The following is a 27,236-nucleotide window of genomic DNA, read 5'->3' as shown; positions in this document are numbered from 1 at the left end:
GCACACGCACTGGCTTGTGCAAGCACTCATGCACGCGCGCACACACACGCACGCACGCACGCACAGAGGCAAAGCCAAAAACCAGTATAAAAAAGCTCCCTTTTCGGTCTCCAAGGCTGACTCCCACGAGCCAGGACAGAGAAACGGCCCCGGGCGGTGAGCCGGGAGCGCCTTGTCCTCAGAAGGGAACGAAAAGGGGCTCCTGACCCGTGCGGAGGACCTCGGGGTGCCCCCGGAGCCCCTCCGAGTGTGCGCTCCTGAGCTCCTCCCTGCCCCGGGGTCAGCTGTGGGGGACATCTTTAACGTGAGAGGTGTCAGGGCGCCCAGCTCACACCCGGCCCTGCTGCCGCTGGGCATCCCCTAGCCGCCCCCCCCCGCCCCCGGGCCACCACCCCAGGGCTCTCCTGACTCCACCCCCACCGGGCTCCGGCCGAAGGGCGCTTTGCAAAGGCAGGTCTAAGGAGCCAGAGGCAGGGGCCGCACCTACCTCGGGGCGTACAGGAAGCAGCGCCCCCCTAGGGAAAGGCAATGCTCTCTCCAGAGAGAGAGCTCGAGGCCCCACTGGTCCCCCAGACAGTGGGACAAAGACCTACAGGGGTCCAGGGGTCCCCTCGAAGGGAAGGGACTGAGGACAGTGGGCAGGGTGACGAGGCAACGGGCTGGGCCCGCCGGCCTCCTGGAGCCGGCAAGACTTAAGGCCTGAACCACGGCCGCCCAGGGCTGCGCACGAAGGGAGACAGGGGTGCGTGGCCCTTCCTGGGTGCCAGGGTCGGGAGAGGATGTCACTCACCACCACACCCCCTCCCCGGGGTTAGGACAAAGAGCTGACACCACCCCGGGCCCCACGTCCCCTGTGAATCAAAGCTGACGTTTCTATCGGCCACAGCAAAGCAAAACCAAACCTTCAGGCCTGACCTCCACGAGGGGGAAGTGGGGTCAGGTCACAAGGACAGGAAGCGTAGAAAGTCAGGTGCCCAAGGACACAGTGGTGCCGGCAACCACTGACCTCCCCCACCTCCCACGGCAGCTCCGGCGCACGGCTGCCCCGGGCCCCGCCCCTCCTCCCACCAGCGCTTGCTCGGTCCATGGACACCCCTTCCCCTCCCCCCCAGTGGCGAGGCCTCCGCTGGGCTGCCAGCCCACCCCAGGGCCGGGCTTCTTCCGAGGGGGCGACCGCTGGGGCGTCCCCCGCCCGAGAGACGCGAGGGACGGGCCTTTCACTTTTCAGAAAGCCCCAGGGTGGCCCCCGCCGCGTCCCCACTCATTGTGAAAGTGCCAGCCGCCGCGCGCGCGGGGGGCTGATGGCACAGAGAGATTTCACAGAAATGCTCGCAAAGATTTACGCGCCAGACAGCGGCGTCTCTTCTCGTTTTCGGTCTGGTTTCCGCATCATCAGCGTGTCAGCACTTCTAGGTCTTTCACAGGAGCAGGGGCAGGAGTGGGCGTGAAAGGCAGTGTAAACAAACGGCAGCCCACGGTCAGCGACCGCCGGAGGCCGCAGGCCCTGGGGGGGGCACCCCGGCAGGCCAGTCCCGGCAGGCAGGACCCGGGGCGGGTGTGCGGGACGGCGAGATGCGGCCCCGGAGCCGCATGAGCAGGAGCACCGAGAGAAGGGGCTCGAGCAAACACCTCGAGACGGGGACGAGCGGCATGGACAGACGGACATGGACACACACACACACACACACACGCACCCTTCATGTCGCACGCAGCCCGACAGCCTCAAACACTCCAGGAGACAGGGTCTGACGCCGCACCAGCGGGAGGGGGAGGGGAGAGGTAGGCCGGAGCGGAGGCCGAGGCGACATCCCACGGAGCTCTGAAAAGGCCGACGCCCGGCGAGCGGCGGCGGGAGGCAGCGGCCGCCAGCGGGGTCTCGGAAGGCACGGGGTCTGCGGGGGGGCCTTCGTGGCCACGGTGGCCGTGTCTGCCTGCTTCCCTGTGGCCCTGGGGGGGCTCTCGGTCTTCCCCTTCCATGTGAAGGGGACTTCGCGTGGCGGGGGGCGGGGGGGGGGGGCAGCGACGGCTCTCCTGCCGCATCCCAGGGGCCGAGAAGGACCAGCCCAGCCCGCTGGGAAGGCCTGTAAACACGATTTCTGGGGAGGCGGGGGGTGCCGCGTGCCGCTCCCGTGTGAGCTTGGGGCACAGGCCGGGGCAGGCGACGGGCGGTGACCCACGGCCGAGGTGGCGGAGTGGACGGCAGCTGGGAGAGGACACCCATAGCTGGGGTGGCCAGGCTGTCCCCCAAGCACCGTCCGCAGTCCTCCAGGAACCAGGGGGGCCTCCAAACGCACTGGACCTTGAGGAGGTAGCTGTGGTCCCCCTCACACGGCTCCCAGGCCCCCCGGAAGCCGACCGGGCGCTGCAGGCCCCTCCTCTGGCTGGGGGAGGAGAGCCAGCAGCTCTCGCAGCCTCACAGCAGAACAGCAGCAGCACGTCCTTTCCCGGGAGGCGAGCCGGGCTTCCTGAGTGTGGGAGCGCCCTTCCCCCGCGGCTCCTCCCGCACGCCCGGGAGGCCCGGCCGGAGCACCCTCGTGCCGTGCCTCCCTCCGCCCACCCGCTGCAGTCCCCACACCGGACACCGTGGCGCCCCACGTGTCCTCCGCCTGCTCAACTCTGAGCCCCGCGCGTTCCTGTCTGACCGGCGATGCCGAGGGACAGCGGAGGCGGGCCCCTCGGAGCTCCGCCCGTGGACACTCGGAGTCTTCCTGCGAACACAGGACGGGGCGGTCTTTGGTCCAAGAACCGGTGCGGGGCTGGCGGGCGAGCGGGCGCTGACAGGGCGAGCGGGCGGCGGCAGCACCGCGGGGCCCGTCCTCCGAACGCCGCACCCGAAGGGCCCGCGTGCCCGTCCGGCTCGGCAGAGGGCAGGGCGCCGGGGCCCCGCCGCGGGCCGGTGCCTGGCGAGGCCGAACCAGAGCAGACCGGTGCCCGGGAGGTTTCCGGCCGGGGCCGCGGCAGCTCCGCTCGGTGTGCGCGCCCTTCTCGCCCACGTGCCCTCGCGCACCCTCCGCCCTCCGCACGCGGAAGCCCTGGGGGTCCCGGGGCAGCTGTCCAAGTCCGTCACAAGGTCGGAGTTGGGGGGAGGGAGGGAGAGGCCTTCCAGCCACCGGGGGGCGGAGCCGGGCAGCGTCACTGCGAGCAGACTTGGCCCCGGACCGGGCAGACCGGCACCGGGAAGGGCCTGGGGTTCTCCCACTCCGAGGGTGGGCGTGGCCCCGAGGGCCGGCGGGGCGGGGCTGGAACTGCGGCGGCCTCCTCCGTCCGGGCCGCCCCGCGGGCGGGGGAGGCTGTGACCGAGGTCGCCGAGGGGCAGATTACAGCACGGGGCTCCGAGGACGGGCTACTGCTGCCGGCAGGACCCGAACCTGCTTCAGACCTGAGCGTGGCGCCCGCGGCCGGCTGGGCGGGCGGCGTCGGAGGGCAGCCCCGAGGCTCCGCATCCGGAGAGGCGCGGGGGCAGCCTCCGCTCCACAGGCAGGGAGGTCTCTGCGACGTCCTGTGCGCGCGCACCGCCCCAGCGCGGCTAAGTCTCCCCCGGCCTCTGGCCGATCCTGGTGACGGCCTGCGCCGCCTGCTCGGGCAGCTGGGACGGGTCCGTCAGAATGGAGGTGGTGGTGCTCAGGCGGCGCAGGGTGCTCAGCACGGCTAGAAGGCAGGGCAGGAGTCAGCCTGGGGGCGCTGGCATGGAGGGTGGCCGCCTCCCCCCAGACCCCCCCCCCCCCCACGGCGCCCCACTCACTCGGCCTGAGGACGGGCAGGGAGCAGTGCCGGTCCAGCCAGGACAGCGTGGTCCGGTGCAGCTCCTCCAGGCTGCTGGTGGACACCGCCCCCTTGAAGGACTCAAACAGCGGCTTGATGATGATGCTGAACTGCACGGCCCGTGGGTTAAGGGAAAAGGAAGCGAGGAGCATGGCCTGTGGCCCACTTCCAGTCGGGAGACAGAAACCTGGATGTCGAGAGTGTGTCCTGCACTTGCCTACAGTGTCTGCCTAACCCCGACTGGCCGCTGGGCCCGCTGGAGGCAGGGACAGGCCCCGGTGACAGGCCCCAGACACAGCACCCGGAGCCCCTCGGCCGACGCCGGGTGACGCCCTGGTCAGCCCCGTCGGGCAGGCGTGCCTCGAACACGCCGCACCCCCAGAGCACCACGGCCTCGCCTGGAGCGCGCCGGAACACTGACACCAGCCCACACCTGGACGAGACCACCCAGCAGCGATTTCCCAGCAATTTCCCCGAGCGGCCTGTGATCACTAAAACTCTGCGGCACAACAAAAAAATGTACTTTTTTTGACTCTCTGACCAAAAGATAAAAAAGAAGGGCACGTCTCCAGTTCGGTCGCACGGACAGCTCCTGCCATGCTGGCTGCGGGCCGGCTCTCACTGTCCGTCAGAGGGAGCAGGGGCCCGAGCCTCGGGCGCGGCGTGTTCCGAAAGCGCTCGCCGGCGAGGCGCCGCCGCGGCACAGAGCCCACCTCGGCAGGGAGCATCGAGGGGCTCCCCTAGTTCACCCCCCGCACCACCTCTGCGCCGCCCGGAGGCTGGAGGGCCCCGACTGTCCCAAGGACGTGCAGGGAGCTGGGACGTGCCTGACTGGACGCCCCTCCTCCTGCAAGCGGCCCTGGCACGGCCCTCCCTCCGCGAGGACCCAGAGCGCACGGCGGCCCAGGGCCCCGTCTCTCGAGCAGAGAGCCAGCCTCGCTGTCTCCACGAACTCGGCGGCAGCCCCTCACAGGGACTCTCTCTAAGGGACTGGCGTGTGGTCGTCTGGGGCGCTGGTCTGGGTGGGGTGGGCAAAGGGCATCCAAAGATACAATCCAGAACTTCCAGTTCTGCAGAGTCCGGCTCTTCACGTACTCGTTGAACATGTCTGTCATGTGGTCGCACTGGCACCGGGCAACGGGGACCCCTGTGGCTGGCAGCAGCTGCTGGCAGGAGCTGGAGGGACAGGGAGAGTCAGGGGACGCTCGCTCGGGGCCGCTGGTGACACACGGGGACCCTGGAGGCGGTCCAGGAAGGAGGGGACGACTAACAGCCCCCCAGTGCCGCTGCAGAGAGGCACCGCCCACACCCCCAGGCGCCCGCCTCACATGATGGTGGCGTTGAGCACCTCGACCTCGTCCCGCAGCCGCCGCGCCTCCTCCTGCATCTGGCCGCGCTCCTGCTGCAGCTTGGTGATGTACTCTACCGTCTTCTGCAGCGTGATGGCGTGGCTGGTCTGCGGGCGGGCGGGCGGGGGTCAGCGCGGCGCCCGGCCAGCCTGGCCAGCCCTGCCCGCCCCGGCCCACGGGCAGCTCACCAGCTTGGAGTTGTTGGAGATGAGGCCGTTGAGGGTGTCGAAGCCCATCTTGATGTTGAAGCGCCGCTTCTGCTCCGCCGAGATGTGCTTCATCTGCCGGTTCTGGGGGTCGGCCCGCCACTGTGACCGGGGCTGGGCCGCAGGGTGGGCGGGCGCCCTGTGCCCCTGCCCCTGCCCTGCCCACCCTCCCAACCTGCTGCTGACTGCTGGGGGGCAGGCCGGGGCCATGGGCCAGAGCCAAGGGGAGGGGTGACAGGAAGCTGAACGGTCCCCACGGCAGCTGGGAGGGGACGGGGACCCCGGGAAACCTTCCCTGTGGTGTGGAGGCAGCACTGAAACTCCCGGCAGGGTACAGACACCGCTGAGCGGGCGCGCCCTGGCCGCCCGCACACCTCCCGCCCACTGTCCCCGTTCTCCGGGCCCCTCACGGGGGCCAGTGCTGCTTCCCCAGGCTGGGGGAGCGGGCTGTGTCTCAGAATTAAAGCAGCGATGGCCACGCGTCCGAGGCCAGCCCAGCCCGGGTGTCCCTAGTGAGGGACACGGCTGTCCCCGGGTCCCGATGGCCCCCGCCCTCCCCGGGGCCGCGAGACCGACAGAGGCACACGCTACCTTCAGCACGGCCGCGTTCTTGGGGTCTGCGGAGCATTTCCCTGAGCAGTTGTTCTGGGGGGACTGGGGGCTGGGGCTGTGCTCCGACGCGCACGGCGAGGCCTGCCCTGAGCTCGCGCCGTCCCGGCCTGAGAGAGCGGAGACCCCCTCAGGCGCGGGTCTCCGGGGGCATGGGAGAGCCCCGAGAGGGGGTCCCGGTCCCCCCAGCAGCCTCCTGCAGAGCCGCCCAGAGGCACCCAGGGGTCTGTGCGGGGTCTGCGAGGCACTCGTGGGCCCTCTGTTCTGTTCCTTAACACGCCATGGCGCCCCTGACCCCTGGACTCCTCAGGGGTCACTGGGCCACCGGGCAGAGCCCGGGCCACCCTGACTGTCTCCTCGACGAGAGGCCCCCACTGGCGACGGGCTCAGACGACAGTGCCGGGCAGCCGTCGGGGCGACCGCTGACACAGAGACAGGCGGGGCGGCACCTGGGGCTGCAGCGACCCCTGGGTGCTCTGGGTCGGGGCTGCCTGCTCGGGGCCAGGCCTCCGGGGAGGGCGCGCGTGGGCTTCCCGCGCTCGCTAGCCCCACGCAGCAGCAAGCAAGCACACCCGCCCGCCCGCCCTATGCCAGCTGCCTCCCCAGCCCGGGCCAGCGGCGGGCGTGGGGGTCCTGGCTGCTCGCCTGCCACCCTGGGCTCATCCGGGGCCACCCCGAGGGCGGCCTCCCCAGTCCGAGGGCGGGTCGGCTCACAGAGTCCCCGCCGCCCCCACCGCAGGGACACTCACCAGACACCGCGGCGGGAACTGGGACCTGGGGACTGCCGCCACGCAGCGGGGCCTGCTCGTCCTTCACCAGGGCGTCTGGCCCGGGGCCCGGGGAGAAGAGCCGGGAGACGGGGGCGGGCTGGCTGCTGGCGGCGTGGCCCAGGTCCGTCACCAGGATGCTGCCGTGGAACTCGGCGACTCCAGCAGCCTGGGGCGACACACGGAGAGAGAGGTGACTCCTGAGCGCGGTCACGCCGAACGGGAGCCACGCGAGAGCGGGGGGGCGGGGGGGGCCGGGGGGCCGCAGTGCGGGCGTACGGAGGCCACGGCCCAGCCAGGCCCTCACCCGGGCGATGGGCGCAGGCGTGATGACCACGTTGGACTGGGGCACGGCGGAGGCCAGCATCCCTTCCTGCTTCAGAGGGCCCGTCATGATCACCGTGGGCGGCTGTCCCGCGAAGGCAGCTGCCAGAACAAGGGGGCGGCGATGGGGAGGCCGCGGGGCCGCCCGGCAGACACACGGCCCTCTGCCCGCCACGGGGACACAGCCTTCCTCGGCACGGGCCGCCGGGAGACCAAGCCACCACGGCGCCTGCTCCGGCACCGCCCCCTCGAAGGGGCGGGGCGAGGGGCCGGGGACTGCTCGCAGAGAGCGGCGCCAGGGAGAAGAGCGCCCACGGGGCCAACCGCGGCAGCACCCGCAGCCCCTTCTCACACCGTGACACGCGTGTGCGTGTGTGTGTGCGTGCGTGTGTCACGGATGTGCGGGCCTCGGGGACGGGGGGCCCCCCGCCGACTCACCTTGGGGGATGCATGCGTTGTTCAGGACCAGGGACACGGGCTCCGGCTTGGGAGCAGGCACTATTTTGGGGGGCTGCTTGGACCTCCCTCCAGCCAGGGACACGGGTTTGGGGTGCGCAAAAGTTGAGCGGGGTTGGGGAGGCCGGACAGCCGGCGGCTGGGTGAGCGGGGACAGCGCCAGGCCGTGGGCGGGCGCCGAGGGCGCGGCGATGACCAGGCCCTGGCTGGCGTGGAAGGTGGTGGCAGAGGCGCTCTGCGGCAGGGTGGCGGAGGCCGTGTGGGTGGCCACAGCGGGGGGCTTGCCGGCTCCGGCAAACTTCTGCGGCTGCAGGAAGGCGGGTGGGGCCGGGGGGCTCAGGGCCGTGGCAGGCGGGGGGACCAGCGGCACCGCAGGGGCGGCGGGCGGCGGGGCGGGACTGGGCGCGAGCACCGGCACAGGGAACACGGGGTGGAAAGGCTGCGGGGCCGCGGGGGGCCCAAAGTCCGTGGGCGGCACGAAGGGGTCCCTGGGCTGGGAGGCGCCGTCGCAGCCCGGCCTGTCCGCAGGGTCCAGCGCGGCGGCGACGGCGGGGGCCACGATGAGGCTGTCGGGGAGGCTCACGGTGGGGAGGGCGGCGGGGGGCAGGATGCTCTCCTGGAGGGGGAGGAGAGGGAGTGAGGGAGGGGTGTAGGGACCGAGATGGGCCCCCGCCCGTTCCCGCCCACCCGGGCGACAGCTCCGTGTCCCCCCAGGGTCTTGTTTCCATCAGGGACTGAGTGCTGGCCCGGGCCTCAGACACGGCGACGGCCTGCACTCGGCTGGCCCGCAGCCCGGGGATCCTGTTTCTGGAGTCCAGCGGGGTCCCCCAAAGTCCCTGCCATCTTCGGTTACAGGGCAGAGGCAGCCTGGCTCGCAGCTGCTCCTGGGGGTTCCCTCAGGACAGTCTCACGTGTCAGCTTCTGGGGAGGTCGCCTCTTCCCCGAAGGGCAACGCCGTGAGGATGCGACTGCTTGGACCCGTCTCACTCTGGACGGGAGCCGCTACCCCCGGAGCCGGGGGGTGGGGGGCAGTGCAGGGGGGTCCAGGCGCCTGCCCGAGGGCCCCGCCAGGGCACGGGGCCTGGCGAGCCCGCCCTGTGCACGGCCGGGTGAAGGGAGGGCCCAGAGCTTCTCTTCACGAGTGACCCCGCCTGTCTTTGCTGTTTGCCGGCCCGTCCGAAACGGCCTCCAGCGGGCACGTGTGTTGACGGAGCTGGCCCCCTGCCGCACGCACCTCTGGGGCGCTCCTGAGGAGGGCTGGGCGGGTTTGGGTCCGGGTCTGCCTCTCGCAGCCCCCGGCGCTCCGCTCAGGACCACGTGCACCTGGGGTGCACCAGCCCTGGTGGCAGAGGCCTCACGCCCGGCGCCGGGCCCCTCCCAGCCCCCTCTACCTGAGCAGGCGGGCTGCTGGGGTCCGGGGCGGGGGCCGAGGCGGGCGCCGGCAGCATGGAGCCGAAGATGGAGCGGCTGGAGGAGAACAGGTCTGAAAGACAGCACGGGGGGGGGGCCTTCTGAGCTCCGTGCGCCCACCGCGGCCTTGCGTCAGAACGCACACAGATCAGGCGACGACCCCCACCTCATCCAGGGCGATGCCATGGCCAGAGAGCACCCTCCCCGGCCCCCATGGGAGCTGCACACTAGCGTGGGCCCTGAAACAGACCCAGCCCTGGCACCCCACCCCCTCTCACAAAGGCGGGAGCTCAGGGGCCCAGTTCTGACGGCTGGGAGCCGCCGGAGGCAGCCGTGTGGCCGGTGCCCCCTGCTGCCGAGAGGGGGAACTGCGCAGGGTCTCGGGGCAGCTGGAGGCGCTGGAGGCGCTGGAGGCCACGAGGAGGAGACCAGCGGCCCCCGGAAGCATGTCCCAGAACAGAGAGGCTTCCCAGGCCCCGCGGCTACAACCAAACCAGAGCGCGGCCCCGGGGGGACGATTCCAAGCCCCCCCACACCCTCGCACACTCCGGCAGGCCTCTCCCCGCCCGCGCCCTCACCCTGGAAGGGCTCGAAGGTGTCCATGAAGTCCAGGTTGGGCTGCAGCGGGATGAGCCCCGGCTGGATCATGTCCGCGTTCCCCAGGTGTGCTGCGAGGGGCAGAGGGGGCACGGGAGCACTCCGCCTTCCCCGCGGGGCGGCAGGGCAGGCGCGAGGCCGGGCACGGACCTTCCTGGACCTGCTCACGTTCTAGATCCTTCCAGGGGGAACTGTGCGGGCAGCTGGCGGGGATTTCTACCCCCCCCCCCCCCCCACGGGTTCGTGGCTGCTCTCCACCCTCAGAAAGCAGGAAAGAATGTGAGTTTTCGCCAGGAAGGTAAGTTGAGCATCAGGAAGAGGCGCTGCCAGGAGGCCGTAAATAGCTCTGCGGGGACGCCCCGCCTCCCGCCCGGATCCTCAGCCTGTGGGCGCTTCCCCGAGGAGCTGACCGGGCAGCCGAGTGCGGCCAGCTGGGAGGCCCTGCCCGGGAATGCTTCTGATTCCCCTTACAGTGAGCCGCAGGCCCCGTGACCCGGCCGAGGGGACGGGGCCAGAAATGTGAGGCTGACTCAGACCAACCGCCCGCCGCCTTCTCCCGGTGACGCCACGGGCGGACAGCTGCCCAGTGCGCACGGCCGCTCCGTGTGCATGGCCATCAGGTGTCCACGAGGCCGGTCACGCCTTCCCCTGCTGCCTGCTCTAGGCCAGCGACCGCAGCAGCTCAGGGGGGCCCTGGGAAGCCTGCCCCGGGGCCGTGAGGGAGGAAGCCGGCCGGGCTCGGGAAGTCAGGGGTGCGGTGGGGGAGGGGCTACCTATCTCCCGGGGGTTGGGCCAGGCCACCGGCGGGTGTGACGACAGCGTGGAGAAGAGCGTGTCGCTGAACTCCGACATGAGCATCTCCGTGTCCAGCAGCGGGTCCTCCTCCATCGGGACAGGGGTCTTCCACCCATCCCCGTGTTTGCTCCAGTACAGCATGTCGTCATCCTGCAGCGACACGGGCGAGGGCAAACGGAAGCGGCGCTGGTGGCCTCGGCGTTCCCGGCCCCCCTCGCTGGGGGGCCTAGTCTCCCTCTTCTGCCCCACGGGGGAGGCTGCCGCTCGGGGGTGGGGAGGGTGGAGAACTGCGGGAGGGACCCCCTGCAGCCCACCCAGCAGGGAGCCCGCCCTTCCCCTCAGCCCTTTGCGTCCTTCCAGTGATGAGGGGGTGGCCCCCCTCTAGCTGCAGGGACAGCCTGTGCCCACCCCCCCGCCACAGGGCTCACTGCTGAGCTCCCCAGTCATTGCTGCTTCTCGTCACAGGGGGTCCCTGGGAGGGCCCTCACAGTGCTCCAACTCCCTCACCTGGGCCAGGCTGGAGAGGTCCTCATCCTTGTGCTGCTGCAACTGTGGAGGCAAGGAGACGGGGGACAAGGGGGTCACCACGCTCAGCCTCTCCTCCCTGAAGTGCGTGGACCCCGCAGGCATCCAGGCGTCTCCCCGCGGGGAGGCAGGCTCCCCGGCACCCCGGGCCCGGCCGAGGACACTCCCGCTGGGTGGCTGTGGCTGTGGGACGAGGAGCCCGTGCACCGCGGGAGGGGCGGACAGTGAGGCTCCTGGCCGAGCAGGCCCGAACCCCTCTGGGGCGGCTGCAGCGCCGGGCTCCACCGCAGCCGCGGGGCCGCAGCCGCAGGGCCGGCAGCGGTCTGGACTCGGGACCCGGTCCCTCCCCTCAGCGGGGACGTCCCCGGCGCGCCCTTCCTGGAGCCCGGGCCAGTACCCTCTTCTTGAAGTAGGTCCTCCACTTGTGGTACTCCCGGATCACGACCTCGATGCGGCTCTTCCAGTACTTCCCCTCCGTGGTGATGGCCTGGGGGACGGGCGCGGGTCAGGGCGCGAGGGTGCTGCGAGGACCCGCACAGCCACCCCGAACAGAGCGGAGTCCGACACTAGACCGGCAGGTAGTGCTGGCTACACGGGCGAGCCCTGGCCTGGGCTGCAAGTGGCCCCGAACTGAAGACGCGCTCAAGCCCCATGACCTGCGCTGACCCAGGGGTGCCAGCGGGGTGGGGGGGTGGGCCTGAGGGCTTGGACAGACGGAGCCGGCAGAGACCCAGGGGCAGCACCCAGGATTCCAGGAGGCAGTCCCGCCGCTTCTCCCCAGGACCACGACACGCAACCTCCGAGGTGTCGCGGGGTGGGTGGGGGCGTAGTGACCGACTCCCAAGAGCACCTCGTTCACCGAACCGCTGCGCGGGGCATGCGTGCCTCCGCGACACCCTTGACGTGCTCTGGTGACACCGAGTCCAGGACGGCCTCAGGGGCCCCCCTGCTGCCAGCCCCCGGCCACAGGGCAGGTCCCCCGTCACCGTGCCGTGCGTCTCCGACGGTGAAGAGCCCTCACAGTGAGCGACACGGTGTCACCCCCAGACCTGACTCAAGGACGTGCTCCGTGTCTCGTGCCAGACGCCCCGGCCCTTTCTGACGTCCCCCCTCTACCGCCGAGTCAGAGGGGCTCAGACAAGGTCAAAGCGATGCGGGCAGGCGCGAAGGAAAGGCGCCTCCCTTCCCCCCCACTGCACGCCCACCTCACTCCCGGAGCCGCCCACGAGGAAGGTTTCTGAGTGTCTTCCCAGACACTCACCAGGCCCGTGTGACCACAGGGACCCACTTTAAAGAGTAACATAGAAATGCTGCCATGCGACTTGCTTTTTCCCATTCCCCACCCTCCCTGAGGCTCGGGGCGGCAGCGGCGGCACTCAGCCGGCCCCAGCACCGGCCCCCCTGGTCTCCCACCGGGGGGCCCAGCCCTCGGTGGGCTGCTTCCCCGGGTGACAGCGACTTCCTTTGCTGGCCACCCCCGGTCACGGCCATGCGCCGCCTACCTCCGGCCGCCGGTGCTCGTCCACCTCCACGGAGCCGTCCAGCGGGGTCACGAAGTGGCACACGGGGTTGCTGTGCTTCTCCAGATCTGGGGGCGGGGGGGGGCACCGTCTCTGTGACGAGACCCCCAGAGGACCCCTGCCCTCTGCCCACACCCCCCCTCTTTGGTGGGGCCTCCCACGTGTCCTTCCCTTCTCTCCCCCTCAGAAAGCGAGGTCTCGGAGAACTGAAGGGGCCCGGGCTGAGAGGGAGAACCCGTGACTGGGGCGCGGGGAAGAACGGGGGTCCGGCTGGTGGAAACGGCGGCCCCAGGCGCACGACTGGCAGCCGCCACCTGGGGAGGCCCGGGCCCGGGCCCGCGTTTCCCTGGACCTGCTGGACACGGGAACTGCTCCCGGAGCTTCGAGAGCCTCCGCCGTGCTGCGCCCTCCCGCCCCGCCTGCAGAGGACGCAGACTGCAGGCGCCCTCCTGACACGGGCCACCACCAGCTTGGTTTCCCCGTCCCCGCAGGCTGCCCACGGAGCCGCCCGCTGCAGCCCAGGCCCCCACTGCAGAGCCCGGGGGGCGCACGGGCACTCACACTGGATGTACCACGCCCGCCAGATGGCGTTGTTGAGCCGGATCTTGTCCCTCCACTGCAGCTTTAGGCCCTTGAAATTCTTCCACTTTGGGGACACCAGCTTCCCGCTGCAAGGCAAAAAGGAGAAACTCAGCGGCTCCTCTGAAAAGGAAAGGACATCGGAAAGTGCCCCTCGGTCACCCCAGGCCCCCAAATTCTGGACGCGTCCGTTCCAAACCAGGGGGGAGACCTGATGGAGTAGACAGGTCATGCTGGGCGTCCTTCAAAGGGACATGGAGGTCAGGGGTCAGAGGAGCGGGCTGGCCCCGGCTGCTGACCCCAGGAGCAGGGTGAGGGGAGCCTATTCTGCCCCCGTTTATGCACGGCTGTGAGGTTTTCCATAACTCACAGTTACAAAGGAACCTGTTCATTTCATGACACACTTACATACAAAATCACACGTACCCCCTAAACTTAGACAATGCTGTATGTCAATCACACCTCAAACAAAGCTGGGGGGGAAAAGCAGCAATCTGCTGGCCACGGGACGAAAGCCACGCTCCTTCCGCCCGGCCCGGCCCGGCCCTGCCCACCTCTTCCGCCACCAGTCCCTGCCAGGCACCTGGCGATACAGACGCCAGGGGGCCTCCTCCCGCCCCCAGGCCCCTGCTCACGTGGTCCTCTGGCCTCACGGAGCTGCCGGTGCCCCGGCCACCCATTCGGGACGCCCCTAGAGCACCACCTCCTCTGAGGAGGTGCCGGCCCCCCAGGTGCTGCTGCTCCCACCTGGAAGCCCGCTCCCCCAGGCGGCACCATCCGTCCCCGCACCTCCCTCCATCAGGCCGCAGCCTCCGGAGGGCGGGCCCCCCGGGCAGCGCTCGCCTTGAGCACCCAGCGCAGACCTCGGCGCACAGCAGACGCCCGGGCAGCACTTCTGCGCCAGTCAGCTCAAGGGCCCTGCAAAGGCAGCGGACAGGCCCGGAACGTTCCCCGGAGGCGTGGCCTTTTTTTCGGACAGCCCGGTTTTCCGAGGGCCGTGCCAGGGGCTGCGGGCGCTGGGCTCCCCTTTCCCAGACGGCTGGAGATGGAAAAGACACTATTTCTGGTGCATGCCGAACTTGGCTCTCCGGGTCCTCCTGGCCGCACGCCACGGCCCTTCGCCGCCTCCAAATCCACTCAGAAAGCTCGAGTGACAGGCAGGGACGTGCCAACGGGCACGACAGCTGAGGTCTTCAAAGGCAGCGCCCGCGCCATAAACCTCGGCTGAACCCGACAACCTGGGCCACACGGCGCAGGGCCTGGCTGCGGCCCTGGCAGCACCTCCTGGCTGCACCCTCCTGACCCAGCTGGGGCCGGGGGGGGACCGTGGGATCACACTGGCCAGGAGGCTGGGCCCACCCCCTCCCGCCGCCGAGGAAATGTCACAGCACGTCCTCTTGGGGTCTGCGGGCCGACGGACAGCAGCAGCCTCGGCGCAAAGGGTTCGGGGCGTCACACCGGCCGCAGCCCCCCCCCACCTCGCTCCCCCACCCAGCGGCACTGGGAACCCGAGGCCATGCGGCTCAGCTTTCGCTGAAGCTCAACGGCCAGCGGCTGAGCGCGCGTTCCAGAGTTCCTGCCGCACGAGTGCCTCCTAACGGGGCTCTTGCGGTCGCTCAGCTTCTCTGCCACGCGCTTCCTGAGTAAGGTCTGAATAGTGCCTTCAGCTCCGGACTGCTTCCATAAGGATTAAACATGTATGCACACATACAATGGGTGGACCCTAGAGCACAGCATGAACATATTAACAGTCACCTCAAGCTCTGCCTGGTGTGGCTCAGTGGAGTGAGTGCCAGCCTGAGAACCAGAGGGTCGCCAGTTCGATTCCCAGTCAGGGCACACGCCTGGGTTGTGGGTCAGGCCGCCAGTAGGGGGCGCATGAGAGGCAATCACACATGGATGTTTCTCTCCGTCCCTTTCTCCCTCCCTTCCCCTCTAAAAAATACAAATAAGTAAATAAGACTGAAAAAGAACCACCTTAATGATTTAGACTGAAGCTATCGCCCAAAGGCCCGAGGTGTTAACGCCCCCTGGCCTGGAAAGCCCTCTCTGGTGGGAGCCACCCCGGTCACGGGCCCCTCCTCCTCCGCAGGAGGGACAAGGTGGCGCCGTGCGCAGGCTCTCGACGCCGGGGAGTGAAGGAGGCCTGAGCCGAGGTCCACCCTGAACTCCACGCAGCTGCAGAGCCGCCTGCCCCTCGTGGGGGAAGGGAGGGACGCGGCGGGGGGGGGGGTCCCCTGAGGCACGCGGCCCACCCACACACGGAGCGCTGCGCAGGGGAGCCCGTGGCGGGGCCGACCGGCCCATCCGAGCAGTCGGGGAGGCTTTCCAGAGGAGGTGCCCCCTGAGCCAAGGCCTGGAGGGCAGGAGCCTTTACATGAACCCAGGAGGGCGGGAGGGGCCGCTCCCTCGGCCTGGCCTGCGGCGGCCCTGTGGTGGGCAGAGCATGCCTGGTCACTGCGGTGGAGCACCTTGGGGTGGGGAGGGGGGAGGGCTGGAGCCTGGAGGGCCCGGGGCGGTGGGGGGTGGGGGGTGGGGCCTTCCGACCAGGCTGGGGAGCAGAGGACGCCCCAGGGCGCAGCAGGACCCACCGCTCCGCAAAGCCAGACCTCTCCGCAGCCCGAGGCCTAGACAGGCCGGCGGTTCCAGGCAAAACAAAGCAAAGCAGAAAACGGTCCCATTTCTGTATTTCCTCCACGGGGAAACAGAAACCCCACACTTCTAAAACTGACAGCTTCTTCGCTCTGAAGCCCGGGACAAACGGCCGCTGCTCTGTGGCTGAATCCAGAGCCGGCGCCTGCCTCCCGCAGAGGACGGCCGCGGAAGGGCCGCCGTGGAGGGGTTCTGCCGCCCGCCCGGGTTCAGTCCGACGCCCGGCCGAGGCCGACTGGGACGCTTCTGCGTCCGACTCAGGGTCATGCCATCCTTCTTCTCCAAAGTGTGCCCACAACACACGCAGAACTTTCTGAGACCACTGGTTTCCCCCCGGTAGATGGAAGACTCCTTCCTGCCTTAACCTCCCAAACCTGCCCACCCCCCTTCAATGCCGGTGCAGCTCCTGGCGCTTCCCCAACAGACCAGTGACCCTGGGGGCGCCTCGCACCCTCCCCCGCGGACCAGGGAGGTTGAGGCCCAGGTCTGACCCGTCCCAGCGCAGTGCCTGGCACCTGGGAGCTGCCCACGCCACCGCACCGCCTTCCCGGAAGACAGGCTCAGGACCCGAAACCGCAAGTTCACGGTGCGGCGCGGGTCCCTCTCCAAACGCCTGGTGAGCAGCAGGCGAACTGAATTCTTCAGGTCTGCCAGGAGACCGCTGCGGAATGGAAGTTCAAGTGCAAGCCTCGCACGGCCCGGAGCTGGAATTAAGACCAGGGGAGGGTGGGGCTGGGCCCGGGACTTGGGAGTCTGCGGGCCTCCGGGTGGCATCAGCTCCTGCCTCCTAGTCAGGCCATCGTCTCCAAAGGCAGCAGGCAGAGGGCTCTGGGGGCGGCCACAGTAAGTCCCAGGACGCAGTGGCGTCCCCGCCCGGTTCGTTGGGCGGTTCCTGCCTGCTGCGGGACACGCCTTTGCCGTTCCTAGACTCCCAGGAGCAGAGCATCCCCGGCCCCACCCCCGCCCCGCCCAGCGAGAGCGGGCACGTCACCAGTGAGTGTGAGGGGCAGCACGCTGCCCACCGAGGGCCCACACTCGCCCGGCGCTGCTCCTACAGGGCCCGGCGCTGCCTGGAACCACCTGGAAAGGCAGCCTGGAGCTCCTGACAGGCCGCGTGCTCCACCTGGTCGGCACGGTCACGGCCAGCACCTGCGGGCTCCTCGTCCCTGAGGCGAGGCACACCCACCACCTCGGCCGTGCCGGAGCGTGCGGCCCAGCGGCACTGCGTGCGGCCACGGCGCCGTGCGGCCTCTGCTGGCGGCCGCCTGGGCCCAGAGCTCCCTCCGCCTCGCCCCGGCGGCGACCCTGCGCCCACGGGCGGTGGCTCCCACCCCCGCCTCCCCGGACCCTGGCGGCTGCGCGCCCCCTTTCTTTCCCTGCGGGTTTGCTCCTTCCCGACGCTTCACGCAAACACAACGAAACGCGGGGCCCTCTGTGTCTGGCCTCTCCCTCGGCGCAGACCCCCCAGGGTCAACGCGCCTCAGCGTGAGTCCACACCTGGTTCCCTTCCACGGCCGAGTCGCGTCCGCCCAGTGGGCGGCCTGTTCTCCCCCCCCCCTCCCCCGGCCCTAAGCACCACAAACAGTGCGGCTGTGCACCTGGGCCTCCTCCATCTCAGTCCCCCCCCGCCCCCGCCCCGGGCCCAGAGCTCCTGCAGGGAGACAGGCCTGCTCCCCCATGGGCCGGCCCCGGGGCCTAAGGACGGGCAGAAACAACAGTGGACGCCCATCTGTGGATGCGTTCACGATTCACACCCCTGCCCCACGGCCGCACGGCTCCGACCCGAGCCTGCTCGCCCACGAGGGCGCGGCGGGAAGGCCTCGTTAGAGGGGCGCTGAGCTGCGGGGGTGCTGTCTGCGGGGCCCGGGGGGCTGCGCACCGCCTGGCTGGGCCCCGGCGGGCAGCGGCCGACACGCCGCAGCTCAGCGCCCGCACCGGGGAGCTCTGCGGGCGGCGGAAGCCCACCCCTCCGTCTGTGCCAGTCCACGGGCAAGACCCATGAGAGGCGTTAGGCGAGGCAGACCCACAGGGCAAGACACACTGCATGGCCACCGTCCGTACTTCTGACAGAGGGAGGGGCAGGCACGGGGGGGGAGGACGCACCAGAACCAGGTGGCCGCGAGACTCCCCCTTGGGGAGCCGGTTTCAGGGACTCAGTCGGACACTTAACTTTTCGCTGGTTACCCTTCCGTGCTGTTTGACTGTGACGCGGGCACGTGTGGCTGTTTAGAAACGAACAAGGAAACCAGAAGAGGCACGGCCCACGACCTCGCGGGGCTCCCGGCGGACCCGGCCGGGGAGGACGGCCAACACTCGGGCACTCGGGCCCGCCGGGAGGGGGCCAGGGCCGCTGAGCGGGGTCTGGAGCGGGCGAGTGGACAGCCCGCGCTCAGACGGGCCCCCCTTCCAGGCCTCCGCCATCTTTTCTTCAAAAGAGCGGCCTCCGTTGGCTTTCCCTGGGGCCTGGGCCTGGTTCCACCCGGAGCCGCGAGGAGCCAAAACCAACAGGCCCCACGCTGACAAAGGCTCATTCAGGAGCCAGGACGTGGGGAGCGGCGAGCGCCCGCCCGGAGCCGTGGGCCGGCCGCCCCGGCCCGGGCCCCGGCCCAGCAGGGGCTCCGCCCAGGAGGCTCTCGAGGTTTTCAGGTCCTGCTCAGGCGTGGGTCCACCCTGCTGCGCCTGAAGTTCATCCTGGTGGGTCACTTGGTGTGTTTTTTTTACACTCGAAGCAAAGTGCTGCTGGGGAAGCAGGCTCTCTCTGCAGGCGAGGGCGGGGCGGCCGGAGCGCGGCTCCCGAGGCCCTCCTCCCAGGTGCGTCCCGACCCGGTGAGCAGCTGCTTGTGGTGCGTGGGTGTGTGCAGGTGTGGGAGTGTGAGAGCGCACACTGTCGCACGTGGCTTTGCCAGTGCGCGCCTGCCCGTGTGGGTGCAGGGGTGTGCCTGGGGGGGCTGGTGTCCGTTCTGAGTGGAGGGCCGGGAGTAGCTGCTGCCAGGACCATCGACCACCAGGCCACTGGGCGGGAGGGACAACCGGACGGGGCTGGGTGAGCTGCAGGGGTCACTTCCTCTCGCCCGACTGTGAGTGGACGGCGGAGTGACCCGGGTCCTGGCCGGGTGCAGTCCCTCCTGGGTCCTGGCGGTCCCTGGGGGCGGGGGCGAGGGGGGCAAACACTCCCGCGCTGATACCACTCCAGGACAAGGGGCAGCAGCTGTCCGAGCCCTGCCTTCCGCGGATCGGGGACCCTGTCCACCGGACAAGGGAGCCGGGAGGAGTGTGCGTGGGTGTGAAAGGGCGGGGCCCAGCAGGGCGAGCGTGGCCAAACCCGGGCCCCGTGCCTGGATTCCGGCTGGTCCTGGGGCCTGTGGCTGAGTCTCAGAGCCTGGAGCTCCCTGCCAGGTCCGGGCCGCGACCGGGTTTTCACGGGGGCAGGGACGCCAGGCCGGGCACCGCTGAGGCCACACTCACACGCCTGCTGACCAGGAGAGTCAACTGGAACCCAGGGCCCAGGGTGCTCCTGACTCCTCCGGTCGGGGGACAGGGCAAGGCTTCTGACAGGCAACAGCGGTGTGGCCATTCGACTTGCACCATTTGTTAAAAAACTGTGACACTTCGGGCAGCCGAGTTACAGCGCCGTCCCGACGCACCAAGGCTGCAGCTTGACCCCCAGTCGGGGCACACGCAAGAACCCCCCCCCCCGTGGGTGCGTGCGCCTGCAAGCGGGACGACAGGCTGACACCTCTCAAATCAATCGGAAAATGTTTTAGAAATCTGTGCATTAGCCACGCGCCTCTGTGTAAGCTCTGGGCCCTTCGTCTTTCATTTGCGTTTTTTTTTTTGCTTTGAAATGATGACGGACTCGCAGAAGTCACCAAAACGCACCAGAAGCAGCACAGGTGCACGCTCCCCCAGCGGGCACCTCCCGCGGCTGCCGCACCTCGGCGCCGGGGCCTGGCCGTGCTGTGTGGCTGCTGACCGGACTGCGGACCGATGAGGCGTTGGGGCTTTTTCCTGGGCGGTTTACGCTGGCAATTCCAGGATGTTAATGCTGCTGACCCTTAGCGGTGCTCCCGCGCATGTTTCCCCTAAGTTTCCGGGCCTCACTCTTCATGGCCTGTCTTCGAATTGGCGGTTATACGTCGGTGCAGTCACACCTGCTGGTTTCTCCTGCGGCTTCCCCGCCCGCCCGCCTCCGCCGGCCAGAGGTTTTAGTTTCTACTCTAGTCTCTTCTTCCGTCGTACTGCTATGTAAACAAACTGTATACCCGCGTGGAAAGAAAATGCAAACAATACAGAACGTTACAAAGGAGGGAAGCAAAAGCTCCTGCGAGTCGGCCACCCGGAAACCGCCCCGTCTGAGTCTGTGTGCTGCGTTGCTGCAGTGCTGCCCGCTGCGCCGTGAAGAAGCCTGATCGCAGGGGAGGCCTGGCCTCCGCCCTCAGCCCTGGGAGGTGGCCTCTGAGCCCCTGGGGCGTCCTGCTGGGCAGGAGTGGGTTTTTTTCTTTTCTTTGCCTGGGGACTTTAGCCACAGGACAGTCTCCCAGCATGACCCGTCACTCGGGAAGGGGGGCAGAGGGGGGACTTGAGGGCTTTGGGCCACAGGCCATCAGTCTGCACCCCCAGGGGGCCTGTGGGCGGGGCTGGAGAGGAAGGCCCGCCCGTGGGCCGCGTGTCCCAGAGCTTCTGGACACCCTGGAACCCCGCGCACTCGAAGTCCCCGCGGGCAACGCCCTGTGCGTGCCGTCGCACGTCCTGGCCGGCAGGAGGGAACGCCGTCTGGGACCCCCACCGCCCGAGGACCCTCCCGGCCTCTGCCCCACCTGTCGCTTCCTCGGCTGATTCGGCTGGAAACCCTGCCCGGCGACGAGCTGGAGCCGCGCACGCGCCGGCGTTCAGAGAGTCCCGAGTCCCTCCAGAGAACCGCCGAGGCCGAGGAGAGCCGCCGGGGGCTCCCCAGCTCGCGGCCGGGGTTAAAGTCGAGGCGGCCTCGTGGACCCTTCCCTCTGACGTTGTAGTTACCCCTAAGTCTGTGTGTGTGTGTGTGCGCGCGTGTGCAAACACTGGGATGAACATAATACCTGAAACTGAAATGTGGGACGATTTGGTTTTATAGCCCGTTTTTCACTTGCGTGTCACAGACATCTTACGACGCCAGTAAACACGGCTGTGTTTTCTGTTTATTGGCTGTCAAGCGCTCCGCTGTACGCGCACGTCCCCGACCCGCCACACACCTCTCCGCGAGCAGGCGTCTGTCCGCCCCGAGGGACACGCCGCTCCTGTGTGCCCCCGTCACGAACAAGGCCCTGAGGGGCGACCCACCGCTCGCGTTTCTGCGCGGCCGCGCGCCTGAACGTCCGCGAGAAAAACTCCTGGGAACCGGAGCGCCGGACCGGAGGGCGCTGTGCGTTCTAGCTCGGCGCACGGCCCGAGGCTCTGTCCCGGTCGCACGGAGCCGCCGCGGTGCGCAGGGGAGGGGCCTGTTTCCCGCACCGCCCCCACGTCAGTCACCGCCGTCTGGGCCCGCCCCCCACCCCACCCCCCGCAAGCCGAGGGCGGGCTCACTCGTCTCGGGCTCCCACTGACGCGCTCCCCTCCCGTGCACCAGCCGTCGGGGTTTTGTCGTGCCCGCTGCCCGCCCACCTCGGGCGCGCTTCCTGCGGTCGGAGGCCTCTCCGTGGGGCGGGGTGTCTTTTCCTTGACTGTTCACGGTGTGTTTTGGTTTGGTTTTTGCTCTGCTTAATAACTCTTTAATGTATGGTAGGGTTTTTTTTGTTTTGTTTTTAATTTTTTTTCTTAGATTTTATTTACTTTTAGAGAGAGGGCAAGCGAGGGAGAAAGAGAGGGAGAGAAACATCCATGTGTGGTTGCCTCTCTCACACCCCCACCTGGGGACCCGGCCCTCAACCCAGGCCTGTGCCCTGACTGGGAATCGAACCAGGGACCCTTTGGTTCTCAGGCCACGCTCAATCCACTGAGCCACACCAGCCGGGGCTGTGTGTTTTGTTTTGTTTTTTAATTTTATTTTAATCATTGTTCATATACAGTTTTCTCCTTTTTACTCCCAGTCCAGCCCCCCCACCCCACCCCTCGGGGCTACGTGTTTTTTTAAGGGTTTCATTTTTACACTGAACTCTGACTCATTTGGGGGGAAATCAATGTAGTTCTTTACACAGCTCACCACAATAAATTCCAAGCAGCTATCTGATGATCTCATCTTCCCACTGACTTAGGACACTCCCACTAGCAAACTGAATTATAATGTAGACTAGGGTCTGGCCTGGGGGCCGCGTGTGCCGCTGACTCGCACCCAGCCCGATCACGGCGATTTAATCCTCATGACCAGTGACGCGCTTTACCGTCAAACAAGGCTAGTCCCGTCACTTCTAAACCAGCTCACAGACCGCTCGTCTGTCTGTTCTCCCCGTGTGACCCTACGGTCACGCTGTCAGGTCTCCGGAGAAACCGCTGGGCTGTCCCCATGGGGGCCGCACCTACTGAACACACTGACGTGGGCCGCGCGGGCCCGTCCGCCCGCGCTGTCGCCGTCGCTGTCCCCGGGCGGCGCGCGGCCGGTCCTCCAGTCACTCCAGCTACTTAAGGAGCCAGAGGGATCTGCAGCTGTGCGGTGTTCCACAGGTTTCTTCACGGAGTCTCTCACGTGTCTGGTGCTACCTCTTTCGTTACCACTTAAAGTTAATGTAAAAGGAACACACAGAAAGAGGAGCCGGCAGGGCGAACTAAAGCACCGCCCACATTTTACAGTACCGGCCCCGCCCCGCCCCGGAGACACGGCGCAGGTCCTGCCGTGGATAACGCACCGCCTGTACAACGTGCCCCCGCGGCTCTGCGCGCACCACACACGGGGTTACTGTGCCCACGTGGGGCAGTCACTATGCCCGTGGATAATGCGCATCCTCATCTCCCCTCAAAAACGTGGGCAGCAAAGCTCGCATTACACACGGCAAAATACGGCGGCTGCCACCCTCACCTGACCCAGGTGGCTACGCCACAGACCCGGGGAGAAGACCCTGTCACGTCCAGTGCTAGGAATGGCTTCCTCAGAGAACCCGGTCTTAAGGGGGGAAAGGCGGGCAACTGTCCCTGAACAATAAAAACATTACAAAAAAAAAGAATGCAGCCTTCCCCCGGCACTCCCACCCGCCCACGGGAAAAGGTAATGAGCGGGCGCACCAAGGCCAGGACACCTGTGCGCAGGTTCAGAGACCCCGCCCCCGAGCACACCTGGCAGGAAGAGCAAACACGCCGCAGAGGTTTCGGGCGAGTGCACACCTGGGGCCGGGGCTCTGGAAACCGCTGCCGAGCTGGCAGGTGTGCCTGGGTCCCTGAAGCCGGGCGAGAAGCCCGTGTTCCTAACACCACCACCATCATTCTCCAGGCGCCGCCGGCCTCGCACCCTGCGCGCAGGGCGGAGAGCTCCCCGGGGGCTGTCCGGTGGGTTTCAGAGACACGGCCGGCTGCCCGGGCACCCCGCTCTGGAAACAGGCCCCCCAAGCCCCGCTGCCCCCCAAGAGTCGGCTTCCACTCGCCCCGAGGGGGCCACGGAGGCTGTGCTCTGCTGCACACGGACCCTGACCCCGCTCTGGCAGCAACCAGGTCACAGTGACACCGGGAAGTTGAATGCAGCTGGCGTGGGCGCATCCACGAAACTCTCGCCCTCCTGGGGCCCGGCTGGAGTCAGCAGGGGACGCTGCGGAGCGGCACCTGTGCCCTGCGTCCAGCGGTGCTTCCTGAAAGAAACGGGCTGGCGGAAAGAGCGGGACCTTTTCCGGGCGCACGTGGCTACGTTTTCAGGGTGCACTGAGTGCTGCGGCAAGAGCGACCCGGCCGAAAGACCGAGGTCTGCAAGGCGCCGTCCTAACCAAACCTAGCTGCTTACTGAGCGCTGCTCTGGAGGCCACGACGAGAGCAGGGAAGGAGGCCAAGTCTGCAGCCGCGTGGAGCCGACATTCTAGGGGGAAGGGCAGGCAGCCCACCACATGCGCACTGGCTGCGTGGGAAATCATCCGTGGTGCGGGGCAGGGGCAGGGTGGTGCGGGGCAGGGGCGGGGTGCGGAGGGAGCTGGGTGCTGCTGTCTGTCTAGGGCAAAGGGGACATGTGAGGGGACGTGTGAGTGGCCGTGGGTGACAAACACAGCTCGGACCGTGGCTCCTGCCTCGACAAGCCAGCAGAACTGCCGCTGCCAGGGACTCGGGCGCCGTCCACACCGTCAGGTCCCGTGTGACCAGTGCACCCTGGCCCCCGACCTCGCCTGCTCCCGGCCTTCAGGTGGCTCCGCCTGCTCCCGAGGCGTCTCCTCCGCCAGCTTGCCCTCCCCCTTCCCGCAGCCTCTCACTCTGGTCGCGGGCTCCCCCCACTCTGCTCCCTCCCCGGGGCCCCCCTGGCTGGTGCACTAGCTGCCCGGCTCCTCTCTTGCCTCCCCCCGCCCTGCAAGCTGGAGTGCGCCCCGCAGTGCGTGTCTGATCACAGCGGCCCCCCCTGCAGACAGAACAGAGCCCCTGGCCAGTGCCCGGGGCAGAGCTCCCCGGCTGCTCACGGCTGGTTCTGACGAGACCTCACCCACTTTCGAATGCCTTCGCTTGGACGGGCAGGAGCCCCCTGGACTGCTCTCAAGGAAGGTTCCTCGGCGACGCCCTCTCACACTCCCTGCACCCACCACCACCCGCATTACCCATCTATGTCTGTCCGCCGTCCCCACGGCCTTCTCCGTGGTTCTCTGGGGGGGGGGGCACTGCCCGTGCCCCACACGCCTTGCCATACCTGAGTGGGAGTCCACCACCTTCCTGCTGTCCGGGGCCCCACGCGTGACTGGCACGGCCCAGCCTCCTGCACGGGGACCGTCCCCTGTACTTGCAGACCCTCACCTGCCAAGGCGCCCTCAGCAAGGAAGTGCGGCCAGGGGCCTGATGGGTGGTCTTCAACACCAGCTCTTGGGTGGGCCTCTCAGTGACGCACCTTATCAGGCACCCCTTAGTCAGGCTAGAGGGGGAAAGCCAGGAAGAGGGCAGGCAAGAGGGGGCCGCAGGGGGCAACGCCGGGGACGTCCCAGCCCCGGGGGACTCACGCGCTTGGTAGCACAGCTCCAAGTCCGTGATTCCACGACGCTGAGAGACTAGAGAGTCACGAAGAGCACCAAGTGGGAGACAGCCACCTGGGGCGGGTGGGGGGCTAAGCAGCCAGCGCTCAGGCGGTTGGGACAATGAAAAGGGAAAGGCCAATTCCTCAGCTCTTTATGAGGGACAGACAAGTGTTTTAAATTAAAAAAAAAAAAAAAAAAGAGCCTGCAATTCACACCTTGCTTTCCCAACGGGGAGCACACACATCCGTGCCACATGGGACAAACGCCCTGCAGGCCGGGGGTGAGACACCCCAGCGACATCCCCCGAGAGCCTGGGGTGCAACTCTGGGCTCCAGCTCCCGTCCTCGGGGCCCCACAGGCCGTGGGGGAGACAGAGCGCCTGGGCTCATGCACGGCGCACGGAATCACGGCGGGCACCCAAAGGCGCGGCGGGTCCGGGGCGTCTCCCTCCAGTGGGATGCCTGCCCACCTGCAAGGGTGGGCAGGACCTGACCCGGGAAAGGACGGCGGAGAAAAGCGTTTCTTTCAGGAAGAAGAACTAAAGAGGTCTTTCTCGAACCACCAGCAGTTCGGCTCCTGGGTCCCCTCCCTCCTCCTTCCTCAGCTTTGATAAGGGACCTCGGAGATAAGAGCCGTGTTTGTTTGGCGCCCGAAGGATCAAAGTCTGGAACTCGCTGCGGCCTTCCCCTCGCCAGAGCTGCGGATGCCAGCTCACCGGGTCTCCCGTTCGGGCTCAGCGTGGCTTTCTGAGCCTGCGGCACCCAAGGCTCGCTCTGAGCCTGCAGGTATGATGGACCAGGAGGAAGAGCTAGCTCGTGTTCCCGCCTTTGCAATGAAGCGGAGCGAGAAGGGGGAGGGGGAGAAAGAGAGAGGGATGAAGAAAAGGGGAGAGGGGTTAGAAAAGGAAAGTTCTGGAGAGACATCTCTTGTACTATCAGCAGTTTGACTACATAAAAGTGAAAACCTCTTCTAAAGCAAATGTCAGTAGGCGAGGTTCAAAGGTAAGCGCCAAACGGGCAGAGGGTGAAACACGGTAGCCTCGGTGGAGTTCTAGAAGATCAGCCCACACTGCCCCCGGCGGACGGAAAGCCGTGTCTTCGCAACGAGGAATGGACGTGAACGGCCGAGCGGAGCATCGCGGCCCGTGGGCAACCCGGCCACGGCACCCTCGGCGGGCGGCTGGACAGCACGCTCACCAAACAGACACACGGAACCTGAGAGTGTGTGGGTCTCTGGGGCCTCACGTGTGGTGTGCAGGAAACGCGGGGGACAGAGGAACACCTCAACCCCAACGTACAACCGTGCAGCCAGGCCCTGGCCAGGTAGCTCAGTTGGCTAGAGCACCATCCCGATACACCAAGGCTGCGTGTTCAATCCCCAGTCAGGGCACCTACAAGAATCAGCCAATGAATGCATGAATAAGAGGAACAACAAAATCAGTGTTTTTCTCTCTCCCCAAATTCAATAAATTAAAAAAAAATAGCAGTGATCTATTACAAAATTTTTAAATAAAATTTACAAGGTACAGCCATTTTGGAAGAGTTTGTCAGTTTCTCAAGTTCAACAGACACTCACGTGAGACCCAGCATTTACCCGAAAGCGAAAGCACGTGTCTGCACGGAGACTGGCACACGAGCACTCACAGTGGCCCTGAACAGCCATCTGCACCCAGGACGCGTGGGCATCGACCGGCGAGCCGACAGAGCAAACTGGCCGCTGCGTGCAGCAGGAGAATACTAGCCCCTGGTCCGGGCAGCACCACCGACGAGGCTTAAACACGGGCTGGGCAGCAGCAGCTGGGCAAAGAGCACACGGCGCACGACACCATCAACACAAAGGAGAAGCCACACAGATGCGCCCGCAGTGAGAGAGGGCAGGCGGGGCGGCTCCGGGGGACCCTGCCACGGTGCTGAAAACATCCTGTCTCCTGACGGCCGCGGTCACATGCAAAACCGCCTTGTGCATGCAGAGGTGTCAAACCTCTATAGCTGCACATTTTACAAGGGGAATTCTCCTGTTTACACACTAAACCCCAACAGCAGTGACTTAGACTTCAGCACGGCGGCAGCGAGCGCCAGAGCTAGGGAGGCCGTGGGGGAGTGGCTCCCTTATCTGCTGCTGGTGGGAACAGTTTTTTTTGGTGGCAGCGCTGCTGGCATGCGACTCACACACCACACAACCGCCCACTGCGAGTGTACAGCTCAAGGTCACAGGGCGCGCCAGCGTCACCACGGTCCATCCAAGAACATTCCATCACCTCACAGAGACAGGCGGCGCCCCTCAGGCCCCACCTCCAGCCGCTGAGCAGCTACCGGGCCACTGTCTGTCCGTGTGTGTGTGTGCATGTGTGTGTGTGCCCGGGCAGGGCACCTCGTGTCACTGGAATCACAGAATATCAGGGGCTTTCCCACTGGTGTGTCCCAGGTTCACCCACGTTGTGGCGAGCGTCCCATCCCTGCCTGAGGCTGAATCGCAGGTTCGCCGTGCGGACAAATCGCGTTTTGTTTGTTTCTCCAGCCGCTGGTGGGCGTTCGGGCTGTGCCCCCTTTGGTCCCCGTGAAGGACGCTGCCGTGAACCCTCGCGCGCAAG

General features: G+C 67.5%; 1 protein-coding gene across 1 annotated transcript in view; it reads right to left on the bottom strand.

The window, feature by feature from the left end:
* Window positions 1-3,306: 3,306 nt before the first annotated feature.
* LOC123820645 (MLX interacting protein) overlaps window positions 3,307-27,236 on the bottom strand; it is a 39,452-nt gene continuing 15,522 nt past the window's right edge. Inside the window, exons 2-17 of the mRNA XM_045841518.1 lie at window positions 12,882-12,988; window positions 12,303-12,388; window positions 11,198-11,287; window positions 10,783-10,824; window positions 10,254-10,425; window positions 9,462-9,551; window positions 8,865-8,956; window positions 7,456-8,089; window positions 7,001-7,119; window positions 6,676-6,862; window positions 5,909-6,036; window positions 5,300-5,401; window positions 5,091-5,218; window positions 4,815-4,938; window positions 3,743-3,872; window positions 3,307-3,648 (exon numbers count right to left, since the gene is read on the bottom strand). Of these exons, the coding sequence (XP_045697474.1) occupies window positions 3,527-3,648; window positions 3,743-3,872; window positions 4,815-4,938; window positions 5,091-5,218; window positions 5,300-5,401; window positions 5,909-6,036; window positions 6,676-6,862; window positions 7,001-7,119; window positions 7,456-8,089; window positions 8,865-8,956; window positions 9,462-9,551; window positions 10,254-10,425; window positions 10,783-10,824; window positions 11,198-11,287; window positions 12,303-12,388; window positions 12,882-12,988 (2,353 nt within the window). The 3' untranslated portion in view covers window positions 3,307-3,526. The remainder of the gene's footprint in view (window positions 3,649-3,742; window positions 3,873-4,814; window positions 4,939-5,090; window positions 5,219-5,299; window positions 5,402-5,908; window positions 6,037-6,675; window positions 6,863-7,000; window positions 7,120-7,455; window positions 8,090-8,864; window positions 8,957-9,461; window positions 9,552-10,253; window positions 10,426-10,782; window positions 10,825-11,197; window positions 11,288-12,302; window positions 12,389-12,881; window positions 12,989-27,236) is intronic.

Source organism: Phyllostomus hastatus, unplaced genomic scaffold, assembly GCF_019186645.2.
Source record: "Phyllostomus hastatus isolate PE091 unplaced genomic scaffold, TTU_PhHast_1.1 phas_contig_1162, whole genome shotgun sequence".
NCBI classification, from domain to species: Eukaryota; Metazoa; Chordata; class Mammalia; order Chiroptera; family Phyllostomidae; genus Phyllostomus; species Phyllostomus hastatus.
Note: the sequence above shows the minus strand (reverse complement) of the source record. Positions and strands in the feature narration are given on the sequence as shown.